Source organism: Pristis pectinata, chromosome 1, assembly GCF_009764475.1.
Source record: "Pristis pectinata isolate sPriPec2 chromosome 1, sPriPec2.1.pri, whole genome shotgun sequence".
NCBI lineage: Eukaryota > Metazoa > Chordata > Chondrichthyes > Rhinopristiformes > Pristidae > Pristis > Pristis pectinata.
The window spans coordinates 79,107,661-79,119,671 of record NC_067405.1 but is presented as its reverse complement, the minus strand read 5'-3'; the positions used below and the strand labels follow the sequence as shown (position 1 = coordinate 79,119,671).

At 47.2% G+C, this 12,011-nt stretch overlaps 1 protein-coding gene across 4 annotated transcripts in view; it reads left to right on the top strand.

Moving 5' to 3' along the window:
* Positions 1 to 5,200, top strand: part of LOC127573094 (mitogen-activated protein kinase kinase kinase 13-like) — a 151,560-nt gene extending 146,360 nt beyond the window's left edge. For 3 of the 4 annotated variants that reach the window (XM_052020968.1, XM_052020958.1, XM_052020977.1), the window contains 2 exons: positions 2,310 to 2,613; positions 3,481 to 5,200. In XM_052020968.1, coding sequence (XP_051876928.1) covers positions 2,310 to 2,613; positions 3,481 to 3,582 — 406 coding nt within the window. In that variant the 3' untranslated portion in view covers positions 3,583 to 5,200. The remainder of the gene's footprint in view (positions 1 to 2,309; positions 2,614 to 3,480) is intronic. The other variant, XM_052020986.1, reaches the window with a different exon arrangement.
* Positions 5,201 to 12,011: the final 6,811 nt, after the last annotated feature.

The window sequence follows — 12,011 nt, the reverse complement described above, 5'->3', positions numbered from 1 at the left end:
CCTGCCCTTGACCCTTCCAGCACTGACACAGAGGCAGATCTCGTTCACTGTTTGGGTCACAGAGACCCCGAGGAAAGGACCATATCCATCTCCTCATGGCCCTGCTGCTGTTGGGGTTGTGGATGCTGAGCTTCCTGCAGGCCAGTAGTCCCAGGGTTCTCCTCTGCTCACTCCCAAGCAGGTCAACTGGCTACAGACCACCCAAGCTGCCCACGTAGGCAGCAGACCACAAGGGCAGGGAGGCTCCATACACAATTCCTCTAGGTTCCCATCTAGCACAAAGGGTGGGCACTCAGCGTGACCTCAAGGACCCCATCCATGACCTCCCCGATGAGATCTCCATGCTGACCTGTGGGGATGTGTCTCCCCACAGAAAGTGGATCACAAGGGTTACAACTCTGTCGCTGTGCCCCCGAATCGCATCAGTTGGTAACCACTCTTGTTGGAGGACATTCACTCTAACATAAACCATGCTAAGCTCCATACTCATGTACTTTCCAGCAGCCATCACTGTTCCAGGGACAGGGAGTAGAAAACCTGATAAGGACACCTCCACTGCTTCAGCATTGAAACCAATCCTCAAAATGGGGCGGCACAGTGGCACAGCTGGTAGAGCCACTGCCTCACAGCCCCGGCGACCCGGGTTCGATCCTGACCTTGGGTGCTGTCTGTTTGGAGTTTGCACGTTCTTCCTGTGGCCACGTGAGTTTCCTCGGGGTTTCCTCCCACATCCCAAAGACGTGCGGGTTTGTAAGTTAATTGGAACTGCAAATTGCCCCTAGTCATGGAGTCATAGAGTCGCACAGCAGGGAAACAGGCCCTTCGGCCCAACTCGACCATGCTGACCAAATTGTCCACTTGAGCTAGTTCTATTTCTCCGCATTTGGCCCATATCCCTCTGTACCTTTCCTATCCATGTCCAAATGTCTGTTAAACATTGTAATGGTACCTGCCTCTACCACTTCCTCTGGCAGCTCGTTCCATGTACGTACCACCCTTTGTGTGAAAAAGTTACCTCTCAGATCCCTTTTAACTCTTCTGCCTCTCACCTTAAACCTATGCCCTCTAGTTTTAGACTCCCCTACCCTGGGAAAAAGATTGTGATAATTCACCTTATCTATGACCCTCATGACTTTATAAACTTCCAGAAGGTCACCTCTCTCAGCCTCCTACGCTCAAGGGTAAAAAGTCCTGCCCTATCCAGTCTCTCCTTATAACTGAAGCCCTCCAGTCCCAGTGACATCCTTGTGGTTTTTTTTCTGCATCCTTTCTAGCTTAAGGACATCCTTTCTATCGCTGGGTGACCAGAACTGCACACAATATTCCAAGTGTGGTCTCACCAATGTCTTGTACAGTTGTAACATGACTTCCCAACTCTTGTACTCAATGCCCTGACCAATGAAGGCAAGCGTGCCAAACACCTTCTTCACCACCCTGTCCGCTTGGTCTCCACTTTCAGGGAACTATGTACTGTATCCTTGGGTCTCTGTTCTACAGCACTTTCTAGAACCCTGCCATTTATGGGTGTGCTGGTGAGAGTAGAAACTGGGGTAAACTGATGGGAATGTGGGAAGAATAAAGTTGGATTAGTGTAAATGGATGCTTGATGGTCAACATTATTTGGTGGACCGAAGGGCCTGTTTCTGTGCTATATGACTAACTCTATGAACTCCAGACAATAAACCCAGAGTACTGTGAGAGCTGGACAGGGAGGCAAATGAATGCAGCGAATGTAATAAAAGATGCAAAAGGCTTATGAAAAATCTTGCACAGGCTCATCAAAATGAACAGTTAAAAAGTTTTATAGATATATTAAGAGCAATTGAGTAATAAAGGGGAATGTAGACTGACTAAAGTGGATGTAGGTGAGACTACATTGGACAGTGAGGAAATAACATGCTACATGATCACTTCATATCCATTTTCGTGGATGAAATACCATTGGCAGAAGGGAACCCAAAATTAAGGCAAGGAGAAGAATTAATTGGATTTAATATGTTGCAAATATTAAATACTAAATTGGATAAAGAAAAGGGGCCTTAGATGAGAAATCTCCAGGTGATGGCCCAATGTGACCATTGTCTGTGGAAAGTAAAGTTGCAAGGATCAGGAAAAAACTGGATTGAGTTGAACATAAACTCATCTCATTTTAGCACTGAACTTGACCTCCAGTCTGAGTGGCAGCCACGCCCCAGGGATGAAAGGCCAGCGTCACCACAATGCGCCTCCGTATTTGTGCAGGATTGCGGGAGGTCTGACCTCACGCCTTGCTCGGGTTCTGAGGCTTGTGTTCTCTCCATATCCCTCAGGCCTCACCGCTGTATGAGTAGCTGCCAGTCGTATTCCACCTTCAGTTCGGAGAACTTCTCAGTGTCGGATGGGGAGGAGGGCAACACCAGTGACCACTCGCACAGCGGCACCCCCGATGGACTGAGCAACAACAACGAGGAGCGGATGGAGGACAAGCTGGAAGACATGCTGTCGCACACTCCAGAAATCCCCATCGAGATATCCACGCAGTCTGACGGACTGTCCGACAAGGAGTCGGCAGTGCGCAGGGTGAAGACTCAGATATCGCTGGGGAAACTGTGTGCAGAAGAACATTGCCACGAGGTGAGATTCCCATAGCTAACTGCCAAGCCGTTGTCGCAACACTACACTGCAGGTAGCTTCATGGGAGAATACATAATACAATCCACCATGGTGGTTGTTGGGGCTATTTAAAAGCCTTGCAAACCCCTTGGCTTTATTACTACAGAAAATGAGTACACAGCGAGGAGGTTACACTAAACTTTTAGGTTAGATTTTATTTCAGTTTTGGAGGTGGTGCAGAGGAGATTCACTGAAATGCTTCCAGAACTGAGAAACTTCAACTATCTGGAAAAGTTGGGAGGTTAGGGGAGATCCTATGAAAGGTGTTCGAACAGTGTCAGAGGTCAGTAACCGGGGAAGGAGGCGAGTTGAACTGATTGGCAAATGAGCTTATTGTCAAGTTCGAGTTTATTGTCATAGGCATACATACCCAGGGTATAAATGCCATGAAAATTAGCCTTTTGAAGCAGCAGTACAGTACATTAAAAGACAAGGACAAACATGAAGTTAACGTAAACTTTTAGCATAAATTATACATAATTTACACACAAAATAAACATAACAACACTAGTGCAAGTTGAGAGAGAGAAAAAGAAATATAGTCTGAAGTAGTGTTAGGGTTTTTCAGGTCAGTTCAAGAACCTGATGGCAGTGGGGAAGAAGCTGTTGTTGAACCTTGAGGTGTGGGTCTTCAGGCCCCTGTACCTCCTGCCTGATGGCAGCATCGAGAAGAGGGCATGGCCCGGATGGTCAGGGTCCCTGATGATGGATGGTGCCTTCTTGAGGCAGCGCCTCTTGGACAAAAGAACTGCATGAGAAAGGGGATGTGGAGGGTGGAAGTCATTGTGCTTTTGTGGCCCTGACGTTTGACGTTTGTGTCCACCTTAGAACCCCGTACACTTCGGAGAATCGGACTGCGACTCTTCGGAGGGTGAGTGTTCCGACGCCACCGTCCGCCGAGGGAAAGCCTGCAGCTCGTCCACCTGGTGAGGACTGGGACAGGCAGAGAGTGCTGCCTAGAGAGTGTGTGGAAAGGTAAAGGAAAACACACACAAACAAAGACTATCTAAACTTCCCATGGGAACAAACTGCAATAACACAAAGACTCGGAGACTCTTCGATGTTCTGCAGCAAGTTGTGATGAAGTAATTGTAGAGTTCAACACCATTTCAATCAAGTATGGCAGGGATCCACTTTGTTGAATAATGTAGCTAGTGTAACATTAACAATTTATTTTTGTTTGACACTTCATACTGTATAAATATCAAGTACTTAAGAGACATGGAGGTGCAAAGAAGATGAACAAGGCATCGCTAGTCTTAATCATTTTACTGCATGGAGCCCAAGGCTCAGGGCAAAGATTACGGACCAACATTAACCTGTACTGCTGCTCCAGCCTGAGACTGACTGATGTAACAGGGTAAAGAGAGACCAAACTGGGTCATGGCTCACAGGAGGAGACTAGTTCTGGTGCTCATGGGTGCAGACAGAACACTGAAGATGCACACTTCAGCTTTGTGAAGGCAGATGGACTCGGGGATTGGAAGGAGTTGAACAGCAAAGCGCTGGGCTCTGGGTAATGCAGCTTACCTGAGTGACATTGGTCAGAGAGCTTGGGGAGTGGTAGTGAGCAAACAGTCTGTCTGAGTGATCTGGCAACTACGCGGGTGAGTGGGCAAATTATCGAAGGGTTCCCTTTGCAAGGTGTGGAGTCACCAAACTGCGGATACCTTGTCGTGGGAGGATTTGAGATACAATCCAGAACAAAAGCAAAACAGGGAGATTTGAGGCTATTAACGTCTCATTTAAATGTACCTCATCTCCATCTGTAATTCTCTCCCCTTGACAGAAACCAATCAGATGCGAAAGTTCCAATTGTCTCATCATTTCCAACTGTTCTGGGGAGTGTGTTCCTGATTCCCGCCGTGCTTTGAGTGGGGAAAAGGCCTTCGTAATTTTGGAAATCTGAAAAAAAAGCAGAAACTGGAAATACTCTGCACACCAGGCAGCGTCCATGGGGAAACAGAAAATCATTTAGTTGATTTTTCTGGTCCAGTATCCTTCAACAGGACTGAGGATAAGCTCGAGACTGAAATGTTGACCAACTGAAACCTGTGCTTAACTTGGTCCCTCAGAACATTTTTTTCTGAATAATGGAAAAATTTCTGTGCCCAACCAGAAATGGGCCAGGATGTTCCAGTAAGTTCGGTTCTGCCCCTGTCCCCCAGCGACCAGCATTCAAATCCAGCTCATAACAAGGGGGTGACGTCTGCTTCAGTAAGAGTTTGTCAGGTCTTGACCTCTTTCTCGGAGGGCAGTTTGCTTCCCTCAGGAGACTGGCAGTGTTCTCAGGCAGATTGGAGGGAGGTTGGCATGGACAAATGTCACACTCCCCTGTAGCCAGGGGCACAGGTGGGAAGGTGCAACGTACTGACTCTAGGGTGTGGCTGATGGGTTGGTTGTAGAGGGAGCTTTACTATGTATCTAACCCATGCCCTGGGAGTATCTGATGGGACACTGCAGAGGGAGCTTTCCTGTCCCTGCCCTGGGAAATGTATCCCAAAGAGTCCTCCTCCTCCTCCTCCTCCTCCTCCTCCTCCTCCTCCTCCTCCTCCTCCTCCTCCTCCTCCTCCTCCTCCTCCAGTTCTCCTCAAGCTGAAAGCAGAGCAGGTTGTGTTCTAAGTGAGGACAGTGCAGTGAGCACACCTGTTGCCCCCTCTCTCCCTCCCTTCCTGCGGACCTGTCCTGTGGATGCACCAAGCACCACAGACACAGTCAGCCTCCCATATTGCTCCAACTGATCCTAGACAAGGCTGGGATTAGGGGTGAGACTCCTAAATAAAGTAGCCATCGAGTGGGCTCCTCCATCAGATGCTTCCAGTAGACCCCTGGCTCGCTGGACGCTGCAGTATTGGTTGCCGTGTAGCCTGGCAGTGCAGTCCTGACAGGTGAATGTTAGCCCAGAACAAGATCCTCTCCAACCACGACGTCCATCTGTCGCTGACCCGTGTTACCGCTGTCCCTCCCCAGGACCACTGTTCAAGGACTTTCTCTTCATTGCTTCATTCAGTGGAGATGCCACTTTGTGTAGTATCGGACTGAGCGTCAACCATTCCACCGGGAAGCTGAGCTTGTGAGCCTGGACGGCTGCAGGATGGAGCCAGGATTCCCAGCCGCAGCTTGCCATCAACTGGAGAGGGCAACATTACTGATTCATATTAGAGATGAGAGTAACCCTGGCTTCTCCACAAGAAGAAATGGATTGTTGTAAACTGATGGTGTTCAGTGGGAGATACATCATTGTATCAGCACGGGCTTCAGTCTGAGCCGCCTTGCTCATCAGTGCAGGATACTATGTTATGATGTGCAAATATTGAAACCTCCAGAGAGGCATCGTCCCTTTCAGGCTTTTACTCTGCTGATTATCTTCGGTTTTGATCATGTTTTATTTAGATTCCTGACATTTGGCTGATTAAGGCAATGAGCAACTCTGGGAGACCCACCACAGGCCAGCAGCTTGCAGGAACAGTTCAGTCTGGTGCGTTGGGTGATTTTGTTCAGGGTGCTGTGTATTACCTGTGAAAATCCCCCTGTGAGGCTCCAGTAGGAGAATATTCTGTCTGGGTCAACCCAAATGGAGAACGGCCACTTGGATAAGGTTCCTGTGTTCCTCTGAAATAGTCATCCTGGAAGGAAAGCAGACAGGAGTAAGTTCCCGATGTGGAGTGGCACCCCTTGTAATGCTATGACGGGTGACCCGTAGCCCTGATCTTCCATGTATCGTGTTTGTCCACCTGCTCTCTCGATGGATCCCCTGTAGACCCTGGTCACACACCTAGTCTGCAGGGTGCCACTCACTACTGTCCCTTATGTCTGCCAGGATCATTCTCCTGACATGGTGGGTTTGAAGATCTGTTATCACAAGGGAAACAAGACCACAACAAATTCACAGTAAAAGCCAGACAGGTTCTACCAGAAACTGTGTGGCTGAGGTTAGATCCAGGCAGCATTGTATATCACATATATCACATATATCTGAACATATCAATCAGTTTCCACCCTACTGAACATCCTATGTAGAAACCACCCAATTTCCCCACCATTTGCCCTGATTATATTCAAATGTAACTCATTCCTGCGTATTTATTCTGTATCTAAACTGTGTGACACCTGCAACCTAGGACATTGCTCTCCCTGTCGGTGTTGACTGGGTGAATGGTAGTTCCCATTAATACCTCCAAGGTGCAGGCTGCATGTTTACTGGTAACTGATGGAAAATTGGATCTCAAAAACAATTCATATCACCAATTCCCAGATAACCCTTTAGTTAACTTGCGTTGTTAACTTGCGTTGTGAAAGCGGACCAAAGCAACTGTGAGCAAGGGCACTTCAGAAGAGCAGTGAACCGTACATAGCAAAGCACATCCTAACTTGCTCAATACCTGCAAGTACAGGGATGCCACTTGACTTTGCAATTCCACACACCTGCCTTATCCTCATAGCCTTGCAAGTTTATTTTACCCCCAAATATTTATTCAGTACACCTCTAAAAGAGATTCACATTGGTGATGTAACCAAATTGGCAGTGTTGGAAAAGCCTGAATCGGATATTCTGGATGGTTTTGCTCTTTCCATATATAATATATATATAATTGCTCTTTTCATATTTGTTTACAGTCTGTGGAAGTGTAGACTCTAATCATTCTCTCACAGATTTTAGCACCAGTGTAATTTTACTATGGGTCATTAATGCAAAAACAGTATCAGATCATTTTAAATTATTCCTTTGGTTCTGTAGCTGGACTACATCAGAATTCTTAACTTATCGCTGAGGTTTTAATTGTGTTGTTTTTCTGTAGATCAGAATTTTGTTTCCTCCCAGAAGGATCTGTAATTGTGTTTGTCTGTCTCTGGTTCCTTTGAGCATCGGCTGGAGTGGATCGCATCAAGTCGGGGCAGGGACTGAACTGACGGAGGGGTGGCTGAGGCTCTGAACAAGAGGCCAAGCTGATGGTTAGAAAGGTGTTCAGTGCTTTCATACAATCAGCTTTGTGGGAGCATTGCACAGACAGGATGCCTCTTCCTTGAGCAGCCTGGATTTAAAGGCGAAATCTGGCTCCCTCTTATGAGTTTGCAGCCCGGGGACAGGAGACCTGAGGGTTGCTGCAATGTTGTGCTGCTGCACTTGTGTTTTAGCGCACATCTCAATTTTCAACAGCCCTGCCTCTGTTCCAGCACATTCTGAAAGAACAAGTCTGTTTTACACAAGGGAATCCTTCCCTCACCTCCAGCCTACGAACCTGTTGTACTAAAGTTCTTCTGAACTTTGCTTTCTAAGTTTTCACCCCAGTAACTTCCTCTTTCCTTGGGACCGCACCATCTCCTCAGGACATCAGATCTGTGTGGTGGAGTTGCCAACAGTGCAGCCCAGGAGGTCCTATCATGGGACAGCCAGCATCCATCAGGCTCCTGTTATTGGTTGACCAATGTGTCTGTCCTCAGGCTGCCCCGCCTTCCTGGGGGGGGGGGCTACCCAATACACCATCTCCAGTATACAAAAGAAACATTCCCAGTATTTTATAACCACGAAGTGTTCCAATAAAATGTACAAAACAAGATCATTTTTTCTAATGATCTAATGTCCCCCTCCATGATCTTCTGCCCTGGTTTACACTTGCTCACATTGACCTTTGCATTGTCCAAATCATCAGCATTCAGACTTTTGCCACGCTCCCAAAGTTGAGAAGAGTGACTGCAGTCCAAAACTCATGCACATCTCACTGAAGTACAACTCCCTCCATAATTCCAGCTCATCCCCTCGTTTAACATCCTACTTTTTAAAACAAAATGTCACATTTCACCTGCAGATTTTTAGCCCTCTGTCGATGCCTGAAGCATCAAACACACCACCTTAAATATTGGTTTCATTGCCCAGAAACAGGAGTCTTCGCTACTGCACCATCACCTCCACCAGCATCCCCTTCCCCTCACCCCGTACTGTCTCATTTTCTGCTTCACGAGATTTTGATGGCATCAGTTCCTGACCCACTCCCATTCTCTTAATTCCTCTGCTCCCCCTCTCTGCTTCATTCCCAACCTCTGCTTGCTCTCTCTCTCTCTCTCAGTTCTCCGTCTCTCACCCTCTACCCTCTATATCCTCTCTCTCCCCTGCACTCCCTCTACCTCTGTGCTCTCTCTCTCTCACCCTCTGTGCCCCCCCCCCCCACTGTCTGTCTGTCTGTCTGTCTCTCTCTCTTTTGATATTGTGAAAGTGGGACCCACTGCCAAATTAGCCACCTTGTTAGCAGAGTCACTTTCAACAGGGGTCACTGTTTGGGTGATTGGTACCACACTGAACAGGGTCCTTAACTGCAACTTTAAACCTGTGTAGGCCTTGCCCCAGCTTAACACACAGATCAGTCGAGGTTGCTGGTGTGGTGTTCAGTTTCAGAACTGTTCTTTTTGTCCTCCATCTCATCATTGTGAGCCCCAGCTGTAGGAACCAGTGGGTCAACACTTCAGAACTCCCACTAGGATTCCTGTTTGTATTTCTCCAGAGTGTGCAAAGCTCTATCCTTGTGAGCTGTCTGGCCAACAGTGTCCCACCTGCTGACCCTGATCCAATTTGGACCTATCAACCAGTGAGCCAACAATGCTACGAATATGGCAATACCGATCTTGTTCCACTAAACCTGTTCCACTACTCAGTAAAATCATACCTGATCCTTACCACCTCCCCATACAGCTTCACTAGATCCTTAAGATAATATCTTTGTTCCTCTTAATGAACCAAAGTCTGGCTGTCTTGATTTGAAATTTTTATTTGACCACTCCTCTTTTGGGGGGAAGAGACCAGGCGTTTCCAAACATCAAGTCCCAAACAATTCAAATTGACAAAAGCAGCCAATTAGAAACATTAAATGGGGAAGGTAATAAGTGAACCACGGGCTCTGTTTGGACCTTCTTGCAAAACGTGGAAAAAAATTTGATGGGAGTTTTTTTTCCCCACTTGAAATGTATTTCACCAAAGTCCCATATCTGACTTTCCTTTACCATTTTTGGTAAAGCCACCGCCCTCCCCATTGGGGGTACCACAAGTTATTGATAGCCCTTGCACTTAGGAGACAGTATTGTAGATTCCTTTTGTATTAAATTTCAAGATCCACCTGGCACCATGGACTCCAGAAAATTTCACCTGTTCCCCTCCATCCACCGAGGGTGAGTTCGTCTGGCTCGATCTACTTTCACCTCGGATTTCCTGACAATAGCAGAACTGATGCTGATAACCGGTGTCAAGTGATGGGGGGGTGGGGGTGGGGTCAGAAGAGTAATGACAGCAAAAAAAATGCATGGAATAAAAAGCCAGTGTACTGAATGAGATTGTGTTGGCTTCTGTTCTGCTTGCATTGTGCGATTTGGGGATCACCCTGATATTGGTCCAGTGAATCTGGTGCAGGAGTCTAACACACAGAGTCACTGGACTTAATTAGGATAATATGGTGGGGGGGGGGGGGGTGGTATGTTGTCCTTTATGGAACCCCATTTAAAAGCAGAGAACCCATCAACAAGAATTTTTGTCTAAATGGACATTTTTCGCAATTTATTGCCCATTCCTAATTGACCCTCAGCTGAGGAGGCAGAGGGTGTGTATGGAGTCACATAGACCTGAGCGAAAAGGATGGCGGTTTACCTTCCATTAAAAACTTGAGTGAACCAAGTGAGATTTTACATAAATTCATCAGCTGCAATGGTTACCCTTACCCAATGTACTGCCAGGTTTTACTCCCTGAGCTGTACTGGTGGGATTTGAACTCACAGACCTGGACCATTGCTCCAGCATTAATGCAGAACCCAGTTCTCCAGTACTCCCCTGCAATTGGAGCTGCAAAGGGAGTTTCAGTCGGCATCTTATTAATGCTAAACCTGCGTTTGATGGGCTAGTGCTACTGAGAAGTGCTCAGGAAGATCTAATACCCCTCTCCTTATCCTACAAAGTGCCTTCCCCCTCCTGCTTTCTCTGAAGCAGTGCTCTTCCACAGCAGTCCTCATATCTTTGGCTTCCAGAGCCCACTGGGTGTTAAAATTTCAGATTGCCTGATGCATTTGCACTTGTGCTTTCAGTCAAGTGCTGCACACCCACACACCCAGGTGCCGGAACAGTGGGTGCACACCAGATCCAGGTAGACAGGACGGTGAATGGATGCACCAGGATCTGGCTGATATGGAGGGGTGACATTCTAGGTAATCCTAAACCCGGCAGGAGGCCAGGAATGTGAATGGATCACATCAACGTGAGCGCTGGGGCAAAGTGGGGGCTTTGGACAAGAGTGCTGAGTTTTGAAATTCAAAGTAACCACAGTCATGTCAAGAACTTACTGCACAAAGGATGACTGCTGTGGTTTTGGCGGAGTCTGTGGATACCCCCCCCCCCATTTCCATTGGAGCACAGACCTGTCCCTGATTGCACCCTTGGCGGCATAGGGAGGGGCTTTGAACTGCAGTAACAGCCTGGCCACAGCTACAGTACCTCTCCTGCACATCAACAATGCATGAATGTTATCAGGCAATGAAAGGAAATCAAAACCACACTGCAGAGGCTAGAGGACACATTCCGAATCTGGCAAAATCTTCCGCACTCCCCACACTCCACCTCAACTCTTCCCACAGTTCTGTGAAAAACACTCAGCTGGTTGGGCAGCATCTTTGGAAAGAGAAACAGAGTTAACATTTCAGGGCAGCATCTTTTATCACACAGTTTTGATAAAGAATCCCGGATGTAAACGTTAACCGTTTCTCTTTCCACAGATGCTGCCTGACCTGTTGAGCATTTCCAGCATTTTGCTTATATAGAAACGTACAGCACAGATCCGGGTCCTTTCAGTACCTGCTGACTGTGATGTGTTAATCCCATTTGCCTGCATTACACCCACACCCCATCCACTGCCCAAATGCCTTTTAAATATCATATATTGTCTCGACTACTTCCTCTGGCAGCTTGTTCCAAATATTCACCACACTGTGTGAAGAGCTTATCCCTCCGATCTCCTTTAAAATTCTTGCACCCTAAGGTCTCTCTGTACATCAATGCTCTTAAGGTCCGTAGTATTTACTTCATATGTCCTACCAGAATTTCACCTCCCAACATGCATTAGCTCACACTTGTCTGGATTAAGTTCCATCTGCCTCCGCTCCAGCTAACTTTCCAGTTGATGTGTATCCCCCTGTAGTTTGAGATGACGTTAGCTCGCCCATGGCTAACAAAGATACAAAATATCTGCATTAGAACCTCCTCTCTTGCTTCCATTAGCATCTTGGAATAGATCCCTGGGGATTTATCCATCCTAATGCGCTTCAATATTTCTAACATTTCCTCCCTCCTGACATACACATGCTCCGGAATATCAGTGTATCCCTCCCTT